General features: G+C 44.7%; 1 protein-coding gene across 2 annotated transcripts in view; it reads left to right on the forward strand.

Moving 5' to 3' along the window:
- LOC126426739 (serine/threonine-protein phosphatase 6 regulatory ankyrin repeat subunit B-like) overlaps nt 1-18,426 on the forward strand; it is a 107,786-nt gene that overhangs the window by 52,621 nt on the left and 36,739 nt on the right. For both annotated transcript variants that reach the window (XM_050088708.1, XM_050088709.1), the window contains exon 2: nt 9,293-9,788. In XM_050088708.1, the coding sequence (XP_049944665.1) occupies nt 9,304-9,788 (485 nt within the window). In that variant the 5' untranslated portion in view covers nt 9,293-9,303. The remainder of the gene's footprint in view (nt 1-9,292; nt 9,789-18,426) is intronic.

Raw genomic sequence — 18,426 nt, forward strand, 5'->3', positions numbered from 1 at the left:
GCGTAGCAGGGGCTGAAACTCATCGCAGACTTTCGGTACAGTACGGGAACAGTGTTTTGCCACAACAGAGTGTCTACGAATGGATTGAAAAACTCCGAAATGGTCGCACAAGTGTTACGCACGATGAAGGAGTCAGACGGCCGTTTACCTCCACAAATTGAGCGTTCACGTGAAATGATTCTCTTAGACAGACGACTAACTATTGACGAAGTGGCACATCGTCTGCAAATTAGTTACGGTTCTGCTTACGAAATCATCCACAACAGACTTGGGTTTCATAAGGTTTGTGCAAGATGGGTCCCAAAACAATTCACACAGTTGCATAAACAAACGCGCTTGGACATCTGCGAAAAAAACATTTGGATCGCTGTGGTAAGGAAGGGGACAAATTCTTAGATAGGATCATTACTGGTGACGAAACATGGATCCATCACTACGAGCCGGAGAGTAAACGGCTGAGTATGGAATGGAAACATCCAAATTCTCCGTGCAAGAAAAGTTCAAGACCCAACCGTCCGCAGGAAAACTAATGCTTACAGTTTTTAGGGACGGACAAGGTCGAGTAGTGGAACGTTATAGGGAAAGGGGCACAACAACAAACAGTGTACGTTGCAGTGAGATGCTTACTGCCAGGCTAAAGCCTGCAATTCGAAGCAAACGCCGAGGATTGTTGTCGAAAGGTGTTGTGTTGTTGCACGACAAAGCCCGTCCGCATACTGCTGCCCACACTGCTGAAACGCTACAGAAACTCAAATTTGAAGTACTGGATCATCCTCCATATACTCCCGATCTATCACTTGTTTGGTCCACTCAAACAGGCATTAAATGGCCGTCGATTTGTCTCGGACGAAGCAGTGAAAGAAGCGGTGCATTCCTGGGCCGCAGCACAACCGAGAACCTTCTTTTATGAGGCCATGAGGAAGCTTGTACAAGGATGGACCAAACGCATTGAAACGCAAGGAGACTATGTCAAAATATGATTTCTTGTAACTTTCCTATTTGATTACAATAAAATTTTATAACTACTTTGTGGATAATACACTCCTGGAAATTGAAATAAGAACACCGTGAATTCATTGTCCCAGGAAGGGGAAACTTTATTGACACATTCCTGGGGTCAGATACATCACATGATCACACTGACAGAACCACAGGCACATAGACACAGGCAACAGAGCATGCACAATGTCGGCACTAGTACAGTGTATATCCACCTTTCGCAGCAATGCACGCTGCTATTCTCCCATGGAGACGATCGTAGAGATGCTGGATGTAGTCCTGTGGAACGGCTTGCCATGCCATTTCCACCTGGCGCCTCAGTTGGACCAGCGTTCGTGCTGGACGTGCAGACCGCGTGAGACGACGCTTCATCCAGTCCCAAACATGCTCAATGGGGGACAGATGCGGAGATCTTGCTGGCCAGGGTAGTTGACTTACACCTTCTAGAGCACGTTGGGTGGCACGGGATACATGCGGACGTGCGTTGTCCTGTTGGAACAGCAAGTTCCCTTGCCGGTCTAGGAATGGTAGAACGATGGGTTCGATGACGGTTTGGATGTACCGTGCACTATTCAGTGTCCCCCTCGACGATCACCAGTGGTGTACGGCCAGTGTAGGAGATCGCTCCCTACACCATGATGCCGGGTGTTGGCCCTGTGTGCCTCGGTCGTATGCAGTCCTCATTGTGGCGCTCACATGCACGGCGCCAAACACGCATACGATCATCATTGGCACCAAGGCAGAAGCGACTCTCATCGCTGAAGACGACACGTCTCCATTCGTCCCTCCATTCACGCCTGTCGCGACACCACTGGAGGCGGGCTGCACGATGTTGGGGCGTGAGCGGAAGACGGCCTAACGGTGTGCGGGACCGTAGCCCAGCTTCATGGAGACGGTTGCGAATGGTCCTCGCCAATACCCCAGGAGCAACAGTGTCCCTAATTTGCTGGGAAGTGGTGGTGCGGTCCCCTACGGCACTGCGTAGGATCCTACGGTCTTGGCGTGCATCCGTGCGTCGCTGCGGTCCGGTCCCAGGTCGACGGGCACGTGCACCTTCCGCCGACCACTGGCGACGACATCGATGTACTGTGGAGACCTCACGCCCCACGTGTTGAGCGATTCGGCGGTACGTCCACCCGGCCTCCCGCATGCCCACTATACGCCCTCGCTCAAAGTCCGTCAACTGCACATACGGTTCACGTCCACGCTGTCGCGGCATGCTACCAGTGTTAAAGACTGCGATGGAGCTCCGTATGCCACGGAAAACTGGCTGACACTGACGGCAGCGGTGCACAAATGCTGCGCAGCTAGCGCCATTCGACGGCCAGCACCGCGGTTCCTGGTGTGTCCGCTGTGCCGTGCGTGTGATCATTGCTTGTACAGCCCTCTCGCAGTGTCCGGAGCAAGTATGGTGGGTCTGACACACCGGTGTCAATGTGTTCTTTTTTCCATTTCCAGGAGTGTAATTGACCCACCCTCGTATATATCCGTTATTTTTCCCAGTTTACGATAAAGTTCAAAATCTGCAAGGCACTATAATGGATGAAAACGATTCTGTGATAGATTTTGGTGGTGCGAATCTAACTGTGCTTCTGGAAATGGTGCAATAAAAATTTTTTCCTGTTTAATAAATATGAACAAGATAGAAAGTTACCAGTAGCAGTCTTTCCCAGTAAACGCGAAGACCAGAAATAATTTGAACTTGCCAAACACAGACGTAGAAATAGACGTCAAAGTTGGTGACGGCTGGTTTGATAATAGTGCTTACTTGTACATGACATTTAATGCGACACATGAAGACGGCTGAGATTACCCTGCCTATGAGGGCAAATCGAATGTGAAACTAGCTGACAATTTTTCAAGTCTTCTTTGGAGTGTCGCAATTGCCAATAAAAGAGGACACATTATCTACCGGCTAGAACTTCCAGGCGTTTCTTCAACAGTCTTGAATCACCTAACGTCTTCTCTGGACGATGGCACAAGATTCGAGGGAAATTTCATTAACAACGGGAAGTTGCAAAGAAAAGAAAATGAAGTACTTTACCCGCTGAAAATGCTGGGAGGTTTCTTTAAAGATTACAAAGAAATCATGTGGAAAGGAGATTCAACGATAACGTTTGTAGGAAGTCCACATCCTCGCGACGCGTTGTATAGATGATTTTCAAAGAAGGATGATGGCACTGAGTGTTCAGATTCTCGACCATACCATGGTAAAGTAACAATTACGAATATAGAAATTCGAGCACCTATTGTAAAGCGCGAAGCAAACTATGGAATGGAATTGAAAGATGCTTAAGCGACCTAAAACACCTGTTTCAGCTTTTGACCTTCAATCGCAGGAAATAGCGGGAATCAGCGGCAAAAGAAATTTTGAAATGGATACAACAAATTACTATAATTCTATGGACTTTGACATGCTGTATTTTGTGTTTTCCAAAAGGAAAGGAAACGAGGACACAGACTCGTCGTTGTGTGGTCATGTTAAGCTGCAAAATATTTATCTCGAGAATGGCCGAGACGATATATTTCCTGAAGAACTGTGGAACATTAATCCTCCAGGCACTTGTCTGAAGGCATGCAGTGCGTTCATAGATTTCAAGAAAATAACTAAATCGAGTAATGGCGCTAAAATTAGTGCATTCGCTCTCATTAATCCGTATCCAATGTACATTATCAATATGAGCAGGCGCAAGAATATCGTCACTGCTCAAAAGACAGACATGAAACTGTCAGACACTTTTAATGCGCCTATTCCTGATGACACTTTAGCGTACATCATTATACGGCAAGAAGAGTTTGACTTATGATCTTAAGCACGGAATAATTAGTGACAACTTGTAGGCATATGTTTCTTTAATGGATCTCGATCCATTGAAAATGTTCACTCAATATTTCTCTTCATAACTGTTCTGCACATTGGACAGTTATTTTCCATTGCTAATCACCGGGCAACGCATTCTTTATGAAAAAGGTGTTTGCGGTTTGTCAGCACGAATTGACCACTTTCATTTGTTAAGCATATAAAACAGTCATTTTCAGGTTGTTTGGTCAGTATTTCATATGGACATAACATCTTTTGTTTGAACGAGTCAGACAGATTTGGAAATTTTAAAATTACTTCCCAGTTTACTTTATGCTGAAATTCCATTACTAAACCTTCAGACAGCTTTTCACAAAGCGATATACCATTCCAGAACAATATATCTTGGAAATCTCGCTTCAAATCTTCAGACTTTTTTTTGATGCAGTGACATAAATTCCCAGTCTAATCTGTCTGCGAATTCTCGCCTGAAATTTTCAGACAGTTTTTGATGTGCTGATATTTGAAATCAGTCTGATCTGTCTTGTAACTCTCTAATGAAATCTAGAGACAGCATTTCATGTTTTGATACGTGATGCAATGACATATATTCCCAGTTTAATCTATCTGCGAATTAGCACATGAAACTTTCAGGCAACGTTTTATTGTATGATATATGATTCCAGTCCAATCTGTCCTGAAACTCTCCCATGAAATCTACAGACAGCGTTATATTACAAGATACTGCACGCCAGTCTAATCTGTCTTGAAACTTTCTCATGAAATCTTCAGACATTTCTTGAGTATATGATGTTTCAGTCCAGTCTAATTTGTCTTGAAAATCTCTCATGAAATCTTCAGACAGTTTTCCCCACCTTGATATATTTCTCCATCTGGCACGTTTGAATGGATTTTCTTTTTTGATATAATCAGCAATTAGTGTAGCGTATGTTTCATTTGTTGAATACAAGTTGCATAATTGTTCAGATTTAAAAATTTACACATTTGATTAATCATCTGAATAAGTTGCTGGCTCAATAGGTTCTTCTTCATGTTGTTTTTCATTCATTTGAGCATTATTAATGTAAATAAGATGGTGTTTTCTCAGCTGCGGCTAACCTTTTAAGCCTATTTTTTTCGCTTCATCTTTTAGTTCATGCATAGTATATTTATTCAATCCATTTCCTTTCGTTGCAATTTTATTAAATATACATATACAATATATTTATTAAATATATACAATATATTTATTGCAATACAATATATTTATTAAATATAATATATTTAATATATTAAATATAATATATTTATTACAATACAAAATATTTATTAAATATACATGTACAAAAAATATTTCAATTATGCAATTCAATTTTCATACAGGACAGCTCGCCATTCGATGCTGCCGCTGCCGCTCGCTGGCGGCGGGTATAAATCGCATCGAAAAAGCGGCTCCCAAAAAGCGCTCGCAAGAAAGTGGGCGCTAAAAAGTCGCCAACGTTTTGCTGAAAATACCCGCCAAAATTTTGCAAAAAAATTCGCCGCAGAAATAAGTGACAAATCGCTTCCGAAAAAAAATGGCTATATTGTTGACGAAAAGTTGCTTCCGAAAAAAAGTGGCTTTCGGTTTTTAACGAAAAAGTCGCTTCCGAAGAAAAGTGGCCACGAAAATTTTGCAAAAAAGTGAGCGCAAAAAAGTGCTCGCAAAAAAGTGACCGATAAAAGCGTCGCCAACATTTTGTAAAAAAAGTTACCGTTTAGGCGGCTGCCACTGTTTCGTCAAAAAATGACCGCTAAAAATTCGCCGATAAAAAGTTGACAATATTTTGCAAAAAAGTTGCCACTTACACGGCTGTCATAAAGTCGCCGCAATTTTGCAAAAAAGTGGCCGCCAAAAGGGTCACCGCTACCTTTTTGGCAAAAAGTTACGGGTTTAAGGAGGTGTCAAGATTTAGCAAAAAAGTAGCTGCAAAAAAAATAGATGCTCGACATAAAAGTCGCCAACATTTTGCAAAAAAGTTGCCGTTTAGAAGGTGCCGAACTTTTGCAAGAAAGCGGCCGCAAAGAAGCGGTCGCCATCTTTTAGGCAAAAATTTGAGGGTTCCGGGGGGCGCCATCTTTGGCGCAGAATGTAGAGGATTTGCCCTGAACCACCGGCCTCACTACTTTTGTCATTTCACAGAACTTGTCCTACAGGTCTGGCAGTTGCCGGCAACTGTAAATCAGCGACAAGTTGAGAATAACAATGGCTTTTGGCACTTGCTCCGCGCAAAAGTGTTTCGATGCCTTAGACAGTTTTCTACTTTACCCACATTTTCCATTCTGTCCATATTCTGTGCGAGTCTAACGAAGTAATGGATTTCTGCCCTTGAATAATTCAGCTTCTTGGCAGTTGGCGATTAGACAGTCCCATTTCCTCCCACGAACCAATTTTTGCTCTTTCATCGCGTGATGTTTTCCGAGTGGCTGTGTAAAAGCACTAATGACGTCTGTTTCCCTTCTGCCCTCCGAGTTCCACCCTTTACCACGTCGACCGTCGATGTCTTGTTATATCATACTGTACTGCTGACGTCAAATGCTATTCTACTTGGCTGTACTTCTCAGTATATTGGCTATCACACTATTGTGTATGCATTGTGTGCAACTATTCCGACCGACAATGTTAATTTTCGTACTGTTTTCCACTATTATATATGTAGATGCAGGCTAGCGTTTTGCGGTAGACTCTGCAGTAAATACCCTCGCTGTAAGCCGGCTAGCTGTGAGGAAGTCTCTTATCTCGGCGGCAGGCTGGCGTCGGGCAGTGGTGGGAGGTAATGCATGGCTCGTGAGCAAGGTCAGAACCAGCCGGGACTTCCCCGAAGAGCTGACGTCATGAGGGGGGGAGGGGAGAGGGCGGGAGGGAAGCAACATGGACAGCAGCGAGTCTGGCACATTCGCGGAGCGCAGGATGGCCTTGGTGTGTCAAGTATCCTCCGCCACACACCGTGCTACTGTCTGATCGCGAGCAGCGGGGATCTAGCTGGTTCTTTATTTATGTTTGCTCCATCACAGTATTCATTTTGCAGTACTTCATAATTAGGATACATTTCTAAACAAGGTAGTTTATGGACAAGGACAAATATAATTTCTCCTTGTCGTAGTTGTACTGAAATCTGTGTACTGGCGACGTGCATCCTTTTCCTGTTATACACTTCCTTATCATGTCTCTCTCGTTATTACATCTACATCTACATTTATACTCCGCAAACCACCACGGTGTGTGGCGGTGGGCACTTTAGGTGCCAATGTCATTACCTCCATTTCCTGTTCCAGTCGCATATTGTTCGCGGGAAGAACGACTGCCGGAAAGCCTCCGTGCGCGCTCGAATCTCTCTAATCAAAAGAAGAAGGTAAACACTAAGGCGGATTCTTGTCACCGATTCTAGCTACGTTAGGCGGAATTGTATCGTTGGCCGCTGGTGCGGAGCAATTACGAGCGCTGTCCATAAAAAACAGAAGGAAGATGCTGAGTTCGCGGAACAGGGGAGGCACAACCTAGAAATGGAGAAAAGAAAAGCAGGGTCAAGTTTGCCTATGAAATCATGCCTAAAAGAAAAAGAAGTCAAAGAAATGATGCAAAAGTATAGTCATCTGCTAACCAACTTTGATATAGAAAAATTAGTAAAGAAACTGAAAATTGCAAATTCTAGAGGCGTCTTTACGATCAATGAACTACAGCAAAAATCAGCAAAAGTTGAAGCAGGAATTGTTAACCTAGACACGTCTGATCACGTAGGCACTCACTGGATTGCTACTTCAAAAATGGCAGTGAAAAATTTGTGTTTGACTCGAACGGTGGCGATATTCCACAAGCGCTAGTGAACTATCTAGGTCAAGATAACTTGTTTTACAATACAGAGAGGATTCAAAATTTGCATCACTTTATATGTGGCCACCTATGTTTTCAGGTTCTGAAGCTGTTTACAGATGGCTGGTCGTTTGATAAAATTCTCGATATAATAAACGGATATATTAGGGAACAAAATAAAACAAGGAGAAGATGGATAAGCAAGTAGAATCGACTGCTAGTAAAGCTGACTTGGAAGAATTAGCTTCAAAAATCAAGCAATTTTATAAGCAGCTAAGATCGACTGCTAGTGAAGCTGACTTGGGAGAATTAACTTCAAAAATCGAAGGTGAGGCTGTACAATTTCGAAAGGAATTAAACATCGTTTTTAAAGTAACGAAAGGTTATATTGACTTCAAAAGCAAGAGATTAGTAAATGTAAAAGACCCTATAGATGGCCATGATGTAGTTACCGAAAGATATCTAGAAAAGCAATTAAGTAATCTTCTTGGCAAGCCTGAATACACAAGTATTCTCACACTACTTAATAAGAATGTGAGCAAAGCTGACCTCAGCGAATACTACAAAAAAACCGACTTGAAGAAATTTTACGATGATTATGTGAGTAAAGCTGAATATACAAGTATTCTCTCACTATTGAATAAATATGCAAGTAAAGCTGGCCTTAGCGTATACTACCGCAAAAACGAGTTAGACACAAATAAAATGAAAACAACGGTTAATCACTTGTTAGGCAGTATTGATGGGCTCGAGAGGAAAATGCAAAGTTATTTATAAATTTGGTGTTTAAGGTGCAAAATACTTAGAGCTACAGTTCACCCTCAAACAATTACCATGAAAAATGTTCGAGAAGAATGCAGATGGTTGTTGTGTTGCCAACGTCCCCATCTGTTGACTCAGGGATCGAGACGTGGCTGCACTATCCGTTACAGCCATATGGATAAGATGCCTGTCATCTCGACTGCTAGTGATTCGAGGCCTTTGGGATCCAGCACGGCGTTCCGTATTACTCTCCTGAACCCACCGATTCCATATTCTGCTAACAGTCATTCGATCTCGACCAAAGTGAGCAGCAATGTCGCGATACGATAAATCGCAATCGCGATAGGCTACAATCCGACCTTTATCAAAGTCGGAAACGTGATGGTACGCATTTCTCCTCCTTACACGAGGCATCACAACAACGTTTCACCAGGCAACGCCGGTCAGCTGCTGTTTGTGTATGAGAAATCGGTTGGAAACTTTCCTCATGTCAGCACGTTGTAGGTGTCGCCACCGGCGCCAACATTGTGTGAATGCTCTGAAAAGCTAATCATTTGCATATCACAGCATCTTCTTGCTGTCAGTTAAATTTCGCGTCTGTAGCACGGCATCTTCGTGGTGTAGCAATTTTAATGGCCAGTAGTGTATGTTTCGCAAAGCAAGGGCTCTGAAATAATTCGGGAAATTTGGAAAATTGTGTTGCTGATGCTTTCACCTGAGGCACCATTGTGACACAACGAGGACACATGGTGTTATACCTGACTTGTGGTGAACAACCTTTCCTGACTGATGCTTGCCACAGATCTGCCTGTGACCCCTAAATGTACCAGGTGTGGTGTTTAAGGGCAAAGGGCTGCTCAGTTGGCGATGTCACGTTTCAGGATCATCTCCGATGGCACAAGCTCCGAAGATGGAGGACGCGGCAGCTGAGGCAGCGCGTGCGCAGACTCACTCCACACCCGGTGTCACGGGAGGCGAGACTGCGCCTGCGCAGAACGGCTCCACAGCCAGTGTCGTGGCAGCTGAGGCGGTGCCTGTGCAGACTCACTCCATCCCCGGTCTACAAGCAGCCGAGGCCGTGCGTGCGCTGGCTCGCTCCGTGCCCGGCCTCACACATGCTGGCGCCATTAACCTCTTGAAGGGTCACTTACAGCTGATGGCCATACAGCAGACTCACTCGACACCGAGTGTCACGGCAGACCAGGCAGCGCCTGCGCAGACTCTCTCCGTCCCCAGTCTCGAGGCAGCCCGGGCTGTGCGTGCGCTGACTGGCTCCTTCCCTGGTCTCACAGATGCTGGCGCTATTAACCTGTTAAAGGGTCACTTACAGCTGATGGTTATACAGCAGAGCTTGGCACTCACGGAGGACGAGGCAAGGTAAGCACGAGCTTAGGCACTCACGCGTGTTCCCCAGTTCTACACACACCAAAAAAGTTTCGCATCACTCGAGTTCCCAGAACTCCTGAAGATAGATGTTGACTGCTGATGTTGTATCTCAGACACAGTCCCTTTGAATGTTCAGAGATGTCACTAAACCCGACCAAACCGTGCACGAGCAGCGCCTATTAGACAGAGGAGGTCCAACAGCGGATCAGTTCCAGTCATTCCACCAGGAATGAGTTACACTGCTCGTGTTATCTGTTGTTCGACCGTGCCTAGACGGTCAATACCGCGGTTCGATCGCGTCCGCATTGTTACTTTGTGCCAGGAAGGGCTCTCAACAAGGGAAGTGTCCAGGTGTCTAGGAGTGAACCGAAGCGATGTTCTTCAGACACGTAGGAGATGCAGAGAGATCGGAACTGTCGATGACACGCCTCGGTGACGCCGCCCGAGGGCTACTACTGCAGTGAATGACCGCTGCCTACGGATCATGGGTCGGACGAAACCTGAAAGCAACGCATCCGTGTTGAATAATGCTTTTCGTGCAGCCACAGGAGGTCGTTTTACGACTCAAGCTGTATCCAATAAGCTGCATTATGCGCAGCTTCAATCCCGACTTCCGTGGCGAGGTCCATCTTTGCTACGAAGACACCATGCAGCGCGGTACAGATGCCGAATGGACCACTCAGGATGGGCATCACGGTTTCTTCACCGATGAGCGCCGCAGATGCCTTCAACCAGACAATCGTCAGAGACGTGTTAGGATGCTAACCGGCGAGGCTGAACGCCTTAGACACACTGCCCAGCGAGTGCAGCAAGGTGAATGTTCGCTGCTGTTTTGGGGTGGCATTGTTTGGGGCTGACGTACGCCGCTGGTGCTCACGGAAGGCGCCGTAACGGCTGTGCGATACGTGAATGCCGTCCTACCACCGATAGTGCAACCATATTGGCAGCATATTTGCGAGGCATTCGTCTTCATGGACGACAATTCGCGCCCCCATCGTGCACATCTTGTGGATGACTTCCATCAGGAGATCGACATCGCTCGACTAGAGTGGCCAGCATGTTCTCCAGACTTGAACCCTATTGAACACGCCCGGGATAGATTGAAAAGGGCTATTTACGGACGATGTGGTGCCGTGTCCCACCAACCACTCTGAGAGACCTACGCCGTTGAGAAGTGGGGCAATTTGGACCGACAGTGCCTTGATGAACTTGTTGATAGTATACTACGAAGAATACAGGCATGCACCAATAGAGAGGACATAGTACTGGCCACTGTGCACAGCAATCTGGACCACCACCTCTGAAAGTCTCGCTCTATAGTGGTACAACATGCAATGGGTGGTTTTCATGAGGAATAAAAAGGGCGGAAATGATGTTTATGTTGATCTCTATTCCAATTTTCTATACAGGTACCCAAACTTTCGGAATCGAGGTTATGCAAAACTTTATTCGATGTCTGTATACACGTGTGTGTCTCACTACCTACAGCGTCTGCCACTGTGTTCCTTAGTGGTATTTTGACTTGATTGACAACTACAAAAGGCATTTGCAGGTAGCACATAATGCATTCACTGGCTTCGCGTGACTGGGTCACTGTATCTCTGAACTGAACTTTATTTATTAGCAGGTGAGTTAACTAGCAAAAGTAACGGAAGAGGCAAGTTTTTTGCAGCGTTAAAAATTGTTATGCTCTTTAAGCCATGCATCCCTATTTACAGTGATTAATTATCTCAAATTGCATGTAGACAACCACTTGTTATCTGTGTTTTGTGAAGAAGCGAACAATGGATAATTTCGCCACTGGGGTGGGCTGCCCAGCACAGAATCAGACACACTGGCTGTTTGTAATCAGGCAGATTAGTGCTGAGGACTCGTTCTCCAACATGTACAGATCACTGTAAACCTGTTTACACAAAATACACACTACAGTTGCTTGTTGTCACTGCTACTGCCAACATTGAATAATTTCGTCACTGGGGTGGGCTGCCCAGCACAGAATGAGACACAGTGGCTGTTTGTAATCAGGCAGATTAGTGCTGAGGACTCGTTCTCCAACATGTACAGATCACTGTAAACCTGTTTACACAAAATACACATTAAAGTTGCTTGTTGTCACTGCTACTGCGAACATTGGATAATTTTGTCACTGGGGTGGGCTGCCCAGCACAGAATCAGACACAGTGGCTGTTTGTAATCAGGCAGATTAGTGCTGAGGACTCGTTCTCCAACATGTACAGATCACTGTAAACCTGTTTTCACAAAATACACATTAAAGTTCCTTGTTGTCACTGCTACTGCCAACATTGAATAATTTCGTCACTGGGGTGGGCTGCCCAGCACAGAATGAGACACAGTGGCTGTTTGTAATCAGGCAGATTAGTGCTGAGGACTCGTTCTCCAACATGTACTGATCACTGTGAACCTGTTTACACAAAATACACATTAAAGTTGTTTGTTGTCACTGCTACTGCTAACATTGGATAATTTCGTCTGTGGGGTGGGCTGCTGAGCACAGAATGAGACACAGTGGCTGTTTGTAATCAGGCAGATTAGTGCTGAGGACTCTTTCTCCAACATGTACAAATCACTGTAAGCCTGTTTACACAAAATACACATTAAAGTTGTTTGTTGTCACTGCTACCGCGAACATTGGATAATTTCGTCACTGGGGTGGGCTGCCCAGCACAGAATCAGACACAGTGGCTGTTTGTAATCAGGCAGATTTGTGCTGAGGACTCGTTCTCCAACATGTACAGATCACTGTAAACCTGTTTACACAAAATACACATTACAGTTGCTTGTTGTCACTGCTACTGCCAACATTGAATAATTTCGTCACTGGGGTGGGCTGCCCAGCACAGAATGAGACACAGTGGCTGTTTGTAATCAGGCAGATTAGTGCTGAGGACTCGTTCTCCAACATGTACAGATCACTGTAAACCTGTTTACACAAAATACACATTACAGTTGCTTGTTGTCACTGCTACTGCGAACATTGGATAGTTTTGTAACTGGGGTGGGCTGCCCAGCACAGAATCAGACACAGTGGCTGTTTGTAATCAGGCAGATTAGTGCTGAGGACTCGTTCTCCAACATGTACTGATCACTGTAAACCTGTTTACACAAAATACACATTACAGTTGCTTGTTGTCACTGCTACTGCGAACATTGGATAGTTTTGTAACTGGGGTGGGCTGCCCAGCACAGAATCAGACACAGTGGCTGATTGTAATCAGGCAGATTAGTGCTGAGGACTCGTTCTCCAACATGTACTGATCACTGTAAACCTGTTTACACAAAATACACATTAAAGTTGCTTGTTGTCACTGCTACTGCTAACATTGGATAATTTCGTCAGTGGGGTGGGCTGCTGAGCACAGAATGAGACACAGTGGCTGTTTGTAATCAGGCAGATTAGTGCTGAGGACTCGTTCTCCAACATGTACAGATCACTGTAAACCTGTTTACACAAAATACACATTACAGTTGCTTGTTGTCACTGCTACTGCGAACATTGGATAGTTTTGTAACTGGGGTGGGCTGCCCAGCACAGAATCAGACACAGTGGCTGTTTGTAATCAGGCAGATTAGTGCTGAGGACTCGTTCTCCAACATGTACTGATCACTGTAAACCTGTTTACACAAAATACACATTACAGTTGCTTGTTGTCACTGCTACTGCGAACATTGGATAGTTTTGTAACTGGGGTGGGCTGCCCAGCACAGAATCAGACACAGTGGCTGTTTGTAATCAGGCAGATTAGTGCTGAGGACTCGTTCTCCAACATGTACTGATCACTGTAAACCTGTTTACACAAAATACACATTACAGTTGCTTGTTGTCACTGCTACTGCGAACATTGGATAGTTTTGTAACTGGGGTGGGCTGCCCAGCACAGAATGAGACACAGTGGCTGTTTGTAATCAGGCAGATTAGTGCTGAGGACTCTTTCTCCAACATGTACAAATCACTGTAAAACTGTTTACACAAGATACACATTAAAGTTGCTTGTTGTCACTGCTACTGCGAACATTGGATAATTTCATCACTGGGGTGGGCTGCCCAGCACAGAATGAGACACAGTGGCTGTTTGTAATCAGGCAGATTAGTGCTGAGGACTCGTTCTCCAACGTGTACTGATCACTGTAAACCTGTTTACACAAAATACACATTAAAGTTGCTTGTTGTCACTGCTACTGCGGACATTGGATAATTTCGTCACTGGGGTCGGCTGCCCAGCACAGAATGAAACACAGTGGCTGTTTGTAATCAGGCAGATTAGTGCTGAGGACTCGTTCTCCAACATGTACAGATCACTGTAAGCCTGTTTACACAAAATACACATTAAAGTTGATTGTTTTCACTGCTACTGCGAACATTAGATAATTTCGTCACTGGGGTAGGCTGCCCAGCACGGAATCAGACACAGTGGCTGTTTGTAATCAGGCAGATTAGTGCTGCGGACTCGTTCTCCAACATGTACAGATTATTGTAAGCCTGTTTACACAAAATACACATTAAAGTTGTTTGTTGTCACTGCTACTGGGAACATTGGATAATTTTGTCACTGGGGTGGGCTGCCCAGCACAGAATCAGATACAGTGGCTTTTTGTAATCAGGCAGATTAGTGCTGAGGACTCGTTCTCCTACATGTACAGATCACTGTAAACCTGTTTACACAAAATACACATTAAAGTTGCTTGTTGTCACTGCTACTGCGAACATTGGATAATTTCGTCACTGGGGTGGGCTGCCCAGCACAGAATCAGACACAGTGGCTGTTTGTAATCAGGCAGATTAGTGCTGAGGACTCGTTCTCCAACATGTACAGATCACTGTAAACCTGTTTACACAAAATACACATTAAAGTTGCTTGTTGTCACTGCTACTGCGAACATTGGATAATTTCGTCACTGGGGTTGGCTGCCCAGCACAGAATGAGACACAGTGGCTGTTTGTAATCAGGCAGATTAGTGCTGAGGACTCGTTCTCCAACATGTACAGATCACTGTAAACCTGTTTACACGAAATACACATTAAAGTTGCTTGTTGTCACTGCTACTGCGAACATTGGATAATTTCGTCACTGGGGTGGGCTGCCCACACAGAGTCAGACACAGTGGCTGTTTGTAATCAGGCAGATTAGTGCTGAGGACTCTTTCTCCAACATGTACAGATCACTGTAAACCTGTTTACACAAGATACACTTTAAGTTGCTTGTTGTCACTGCTACTGCGACCATTGGATAATTTCGTCATTGGGGTTGGCTGCCCAGCACAGAATCAGACACAGTGGCTGTTTGTAATCAGCCAGATTAGTGCTGAGGACTCGTTCTCCAACATGTACAGATCACTGTAAGCCTGTTTACACAAAATATACATTAAAGTTGCTTGTTGTCACTGCTACTGCGAACATTGGATAATTTCGTCACTGGGGTGGGCTGCCCAGCACAGAGTCAGACACAGTGGCTGTTTGTAATCAGGCAGATTAGTGCTGAGGACTCGTTCTCCAACATGTACAGATCACTGTAAACCTGTTTACACAAAATACACATTAAAGTTGCTTGTTGTCACTGCTATTGCGAACATTGGATAATTTCGTCACTGTTGTGGGATGCCCAGCACAGAATGAGACACAGTGGCTGTTTGTAATCAGGCAGATTAGTGCTGAGGCCTCTTTCTCCAGCATGTACAGATCACTGTAAACCTGTTTACACAAGATACACATTAAAGTTGCTTGTTGTCACTGCTACTGCAAACATTGGATAATTTCGTCACTGGGATGGGCTGCCCAGCGCAGAATCAGACACAGTGGCTGTTTGTAATCAGGCAGATTAGTGCTGAGGACTCGTTCTCCAACATGTACAGATCACTGTAAACTTGTTTTCACAAAATACACATTACAGTTGCTTGTTGTCACTGCTACTGCGAACATTGGATAATTTCGTCACTGGGGTGGGCTGCCCAGCACAGAATGAGAAACAGTGGCTGTTTGTAATCAGGCAGATTAGTGCTGAGGACTCTTTCTCCAACATGTACAGATCACTGTAAAACTGTTTACACAAGATACACATTAAAGTTGCTTGTTGTCACTGCTACTGCGAACATTGGATAATTTCGTCACCGGGGTGGGCTGCCCAGCACAGAATCAGACACAGTGGCTGTTTTTAATCAGGCAGATTAGTGCTGAGGACTCGTTCTCCAACGTGTACTGATCACTGTAAACCTGTTTACACAGAATACACATTAAAGTTGCTTGTTGTCACTGCTACTGCGAGCATTGGATAATTTCGTCACTGGGGTGGGCTGCCCAGCACAGAATGAGACACAGTGGCTGTTTGTAATCAGGCAGATTAGTGCTGAGGACTCTTTCTCCAATATGTACAGATCACTGTAAACCTGTTTACACAAGATACACATTAAAGTTGCTTGTTGTCACTGCTACTGCGAAAATTGGATAATTTCGTCACTGGGGTGGGCTGCGCAGCACAGAATCAGACACAGTGGCTGTTTGTAATCAGGCAGATTAGTGCTGAGGACTCGTTCTCCAACATGTACAGATCTCTGTAAACCTGTTTACACAAAATACACTTTAAAGTTGTTTGTTGTCACTGCTACTGCAAACATTGGATAATTTCGTCACTGGGGTGGGCTGCCCAGCACAGAGTCAGACACAGAGGCTGTTTGTAATCAGGCAGATTAGTGCTGAGGACTCGTTCTCCAACATGTACAGATCACTGTAAACCTGTTTACACAAAATACACATTAAAGTTGCTTGTTGTCACTGCTACTGCGAACATTGGATAATTTCGTCACTGGGGTGGGCTGCCCAGCACAGAATGAAACACAGTGTTTGTTTGTAATCAGGCAGATTAGTGCTGAGGACTCGTTCTCCAACATGTACAGATCACTGTAAGCCTGTTTACACAAAATACACATTAAAGTTGCTTGTTTTCACTGCTACTGCGAACATTGGATAATTTCGTCACTGGGGTGGGCTGCCCAGCACAGAATCAGACACAATGGCTGTTTGTAATCAGGCAGATTAGTGCTGAGGACTCTTTCTCCAACATGTACAGATCACTGTAAACCTGTTTACACAAGATACACATTAAAGTTGCTTGTTGTAACTGCTACTGCGACCATTGGATAATTTCGTCATTGGGGTTGGCTGCCCAGCACAGAATCAGACACAGTGGCTGTTTGTAATCAGCCAGATTAGTGCTGAGGACTCGTTCTCCAACATGTACAGATCGCTGTAAACTTGTTTTCACAAAATACACATTAAAGTTGCTTGTTGTCACTGCTACTGCGAACATTGGATAATTTCGTCACTGGGGTGGGCTGCCCAGCACAGAATGAGACACAGTGGCTGTTTGTAATCAGGCAGATTAGTGCTGAGGACTCTTTCTCCAACATGTACAGATCACTGTAAAACTGTTTACACAAGATACACATTAAAGTTGCTTGTTGTCACTGCTACTGCGAACATTGGATAATTTCGTCACCGGGGTGGGCTGCCCAGCATAGAATCAGACACAGTGGCTGTTTTTAATCAGGCAGATTAGTGCTGAGGACTCGTTCTCCAACGTGTACTGATCACTGTAAACCTGTTTACACAAAATACACATTAAAGTTGCATGTTGTCACTGCTACTGCGAGCATTGGATAATTTCGTCACTGGGGTGGGCTGCCCAGCACAGAATGAGACACAGTGGCTGTTTGTGATCAGGCAGATTAGTGCTGAGGACTCTTTCTCCAACATGTACAGATCACTGTAAACCTGTTTACACAAGATACACATTAAAGTTGCTTGTTGTCACTGCTACTGCGAAAATTGGATAATTTCGTCACTGGGGTGGGCTGCGCAGCACAGAATCAGACACAGTGGCTGTTTGTAATCAGGCAGATTAGTGCTGAGGACTCGTTCTCCAACATGTACAGATCTCTGTAAACCTGTTTACACAAAATACACTTTAAAGTTGCTTGTTGTCACTGCTACTGCAAACATTGGATAATTTCGTCACTGGGGTGGGCTGCCCAGCACAGAGTCAGACACAGTGGCTGTTTGTAATCAGGCAGATTAGTGCTGAGGACTCGTTCTCCAATATGTACAGATCTCTGTAAACCTGTTTACACAAAATACACTTTAAAGTTGTTTGTTGTCACTGCTACTGCAAACATTGGATAATTTCGTCACTGGGGTGGGCTGCCCAGCACAGAGTCAGACACAGAGGCTGTTTGTAATCAGGCAGATTAGTGCTGAGGACTCGTTCTCCTACATGTACAGATCACTGTAAACTTGTTTACACAAAATACAAATTAAAGTTGCTTGTTGTCACTGCTACTGCGAACATTGGATAATTTCGTCACTGGGGTGGGCTGCCCAGCACAGAATCAGACACAGTGGCTGTTTGTAATCAGGCAGATTAGTGCTGAGGACTCGTTCTCCAACATGTACAGATCACTGTAAACCTGTTTACACAAAATACACATTAAAGTTGCTTGTTGTCACTGCTACTGCGAACATTGGATAATTTCGTCACTGGGGTGGGCTGCCCAGCACAGAATGAAACACAGTGTTTGTTTGTAATCAGGCAGATTAGTGCTGAGGACTCGTTCTCCAACA

This window comes from Schistocerca serialis, chromosome 11 (assembly GCF_023864345.2).
Source record: "Schistocerca serialis cubense isolate TAMUIC-IGC-003099 chromosome 11, iqSchSeri2.2, whole genome shotgun sequence".
NCBI lineage: Eukaryota > Metazoa > Arthropoda > Insecta > Orthoptera > Acrididae > Schistocerca > Schistocerca serialis.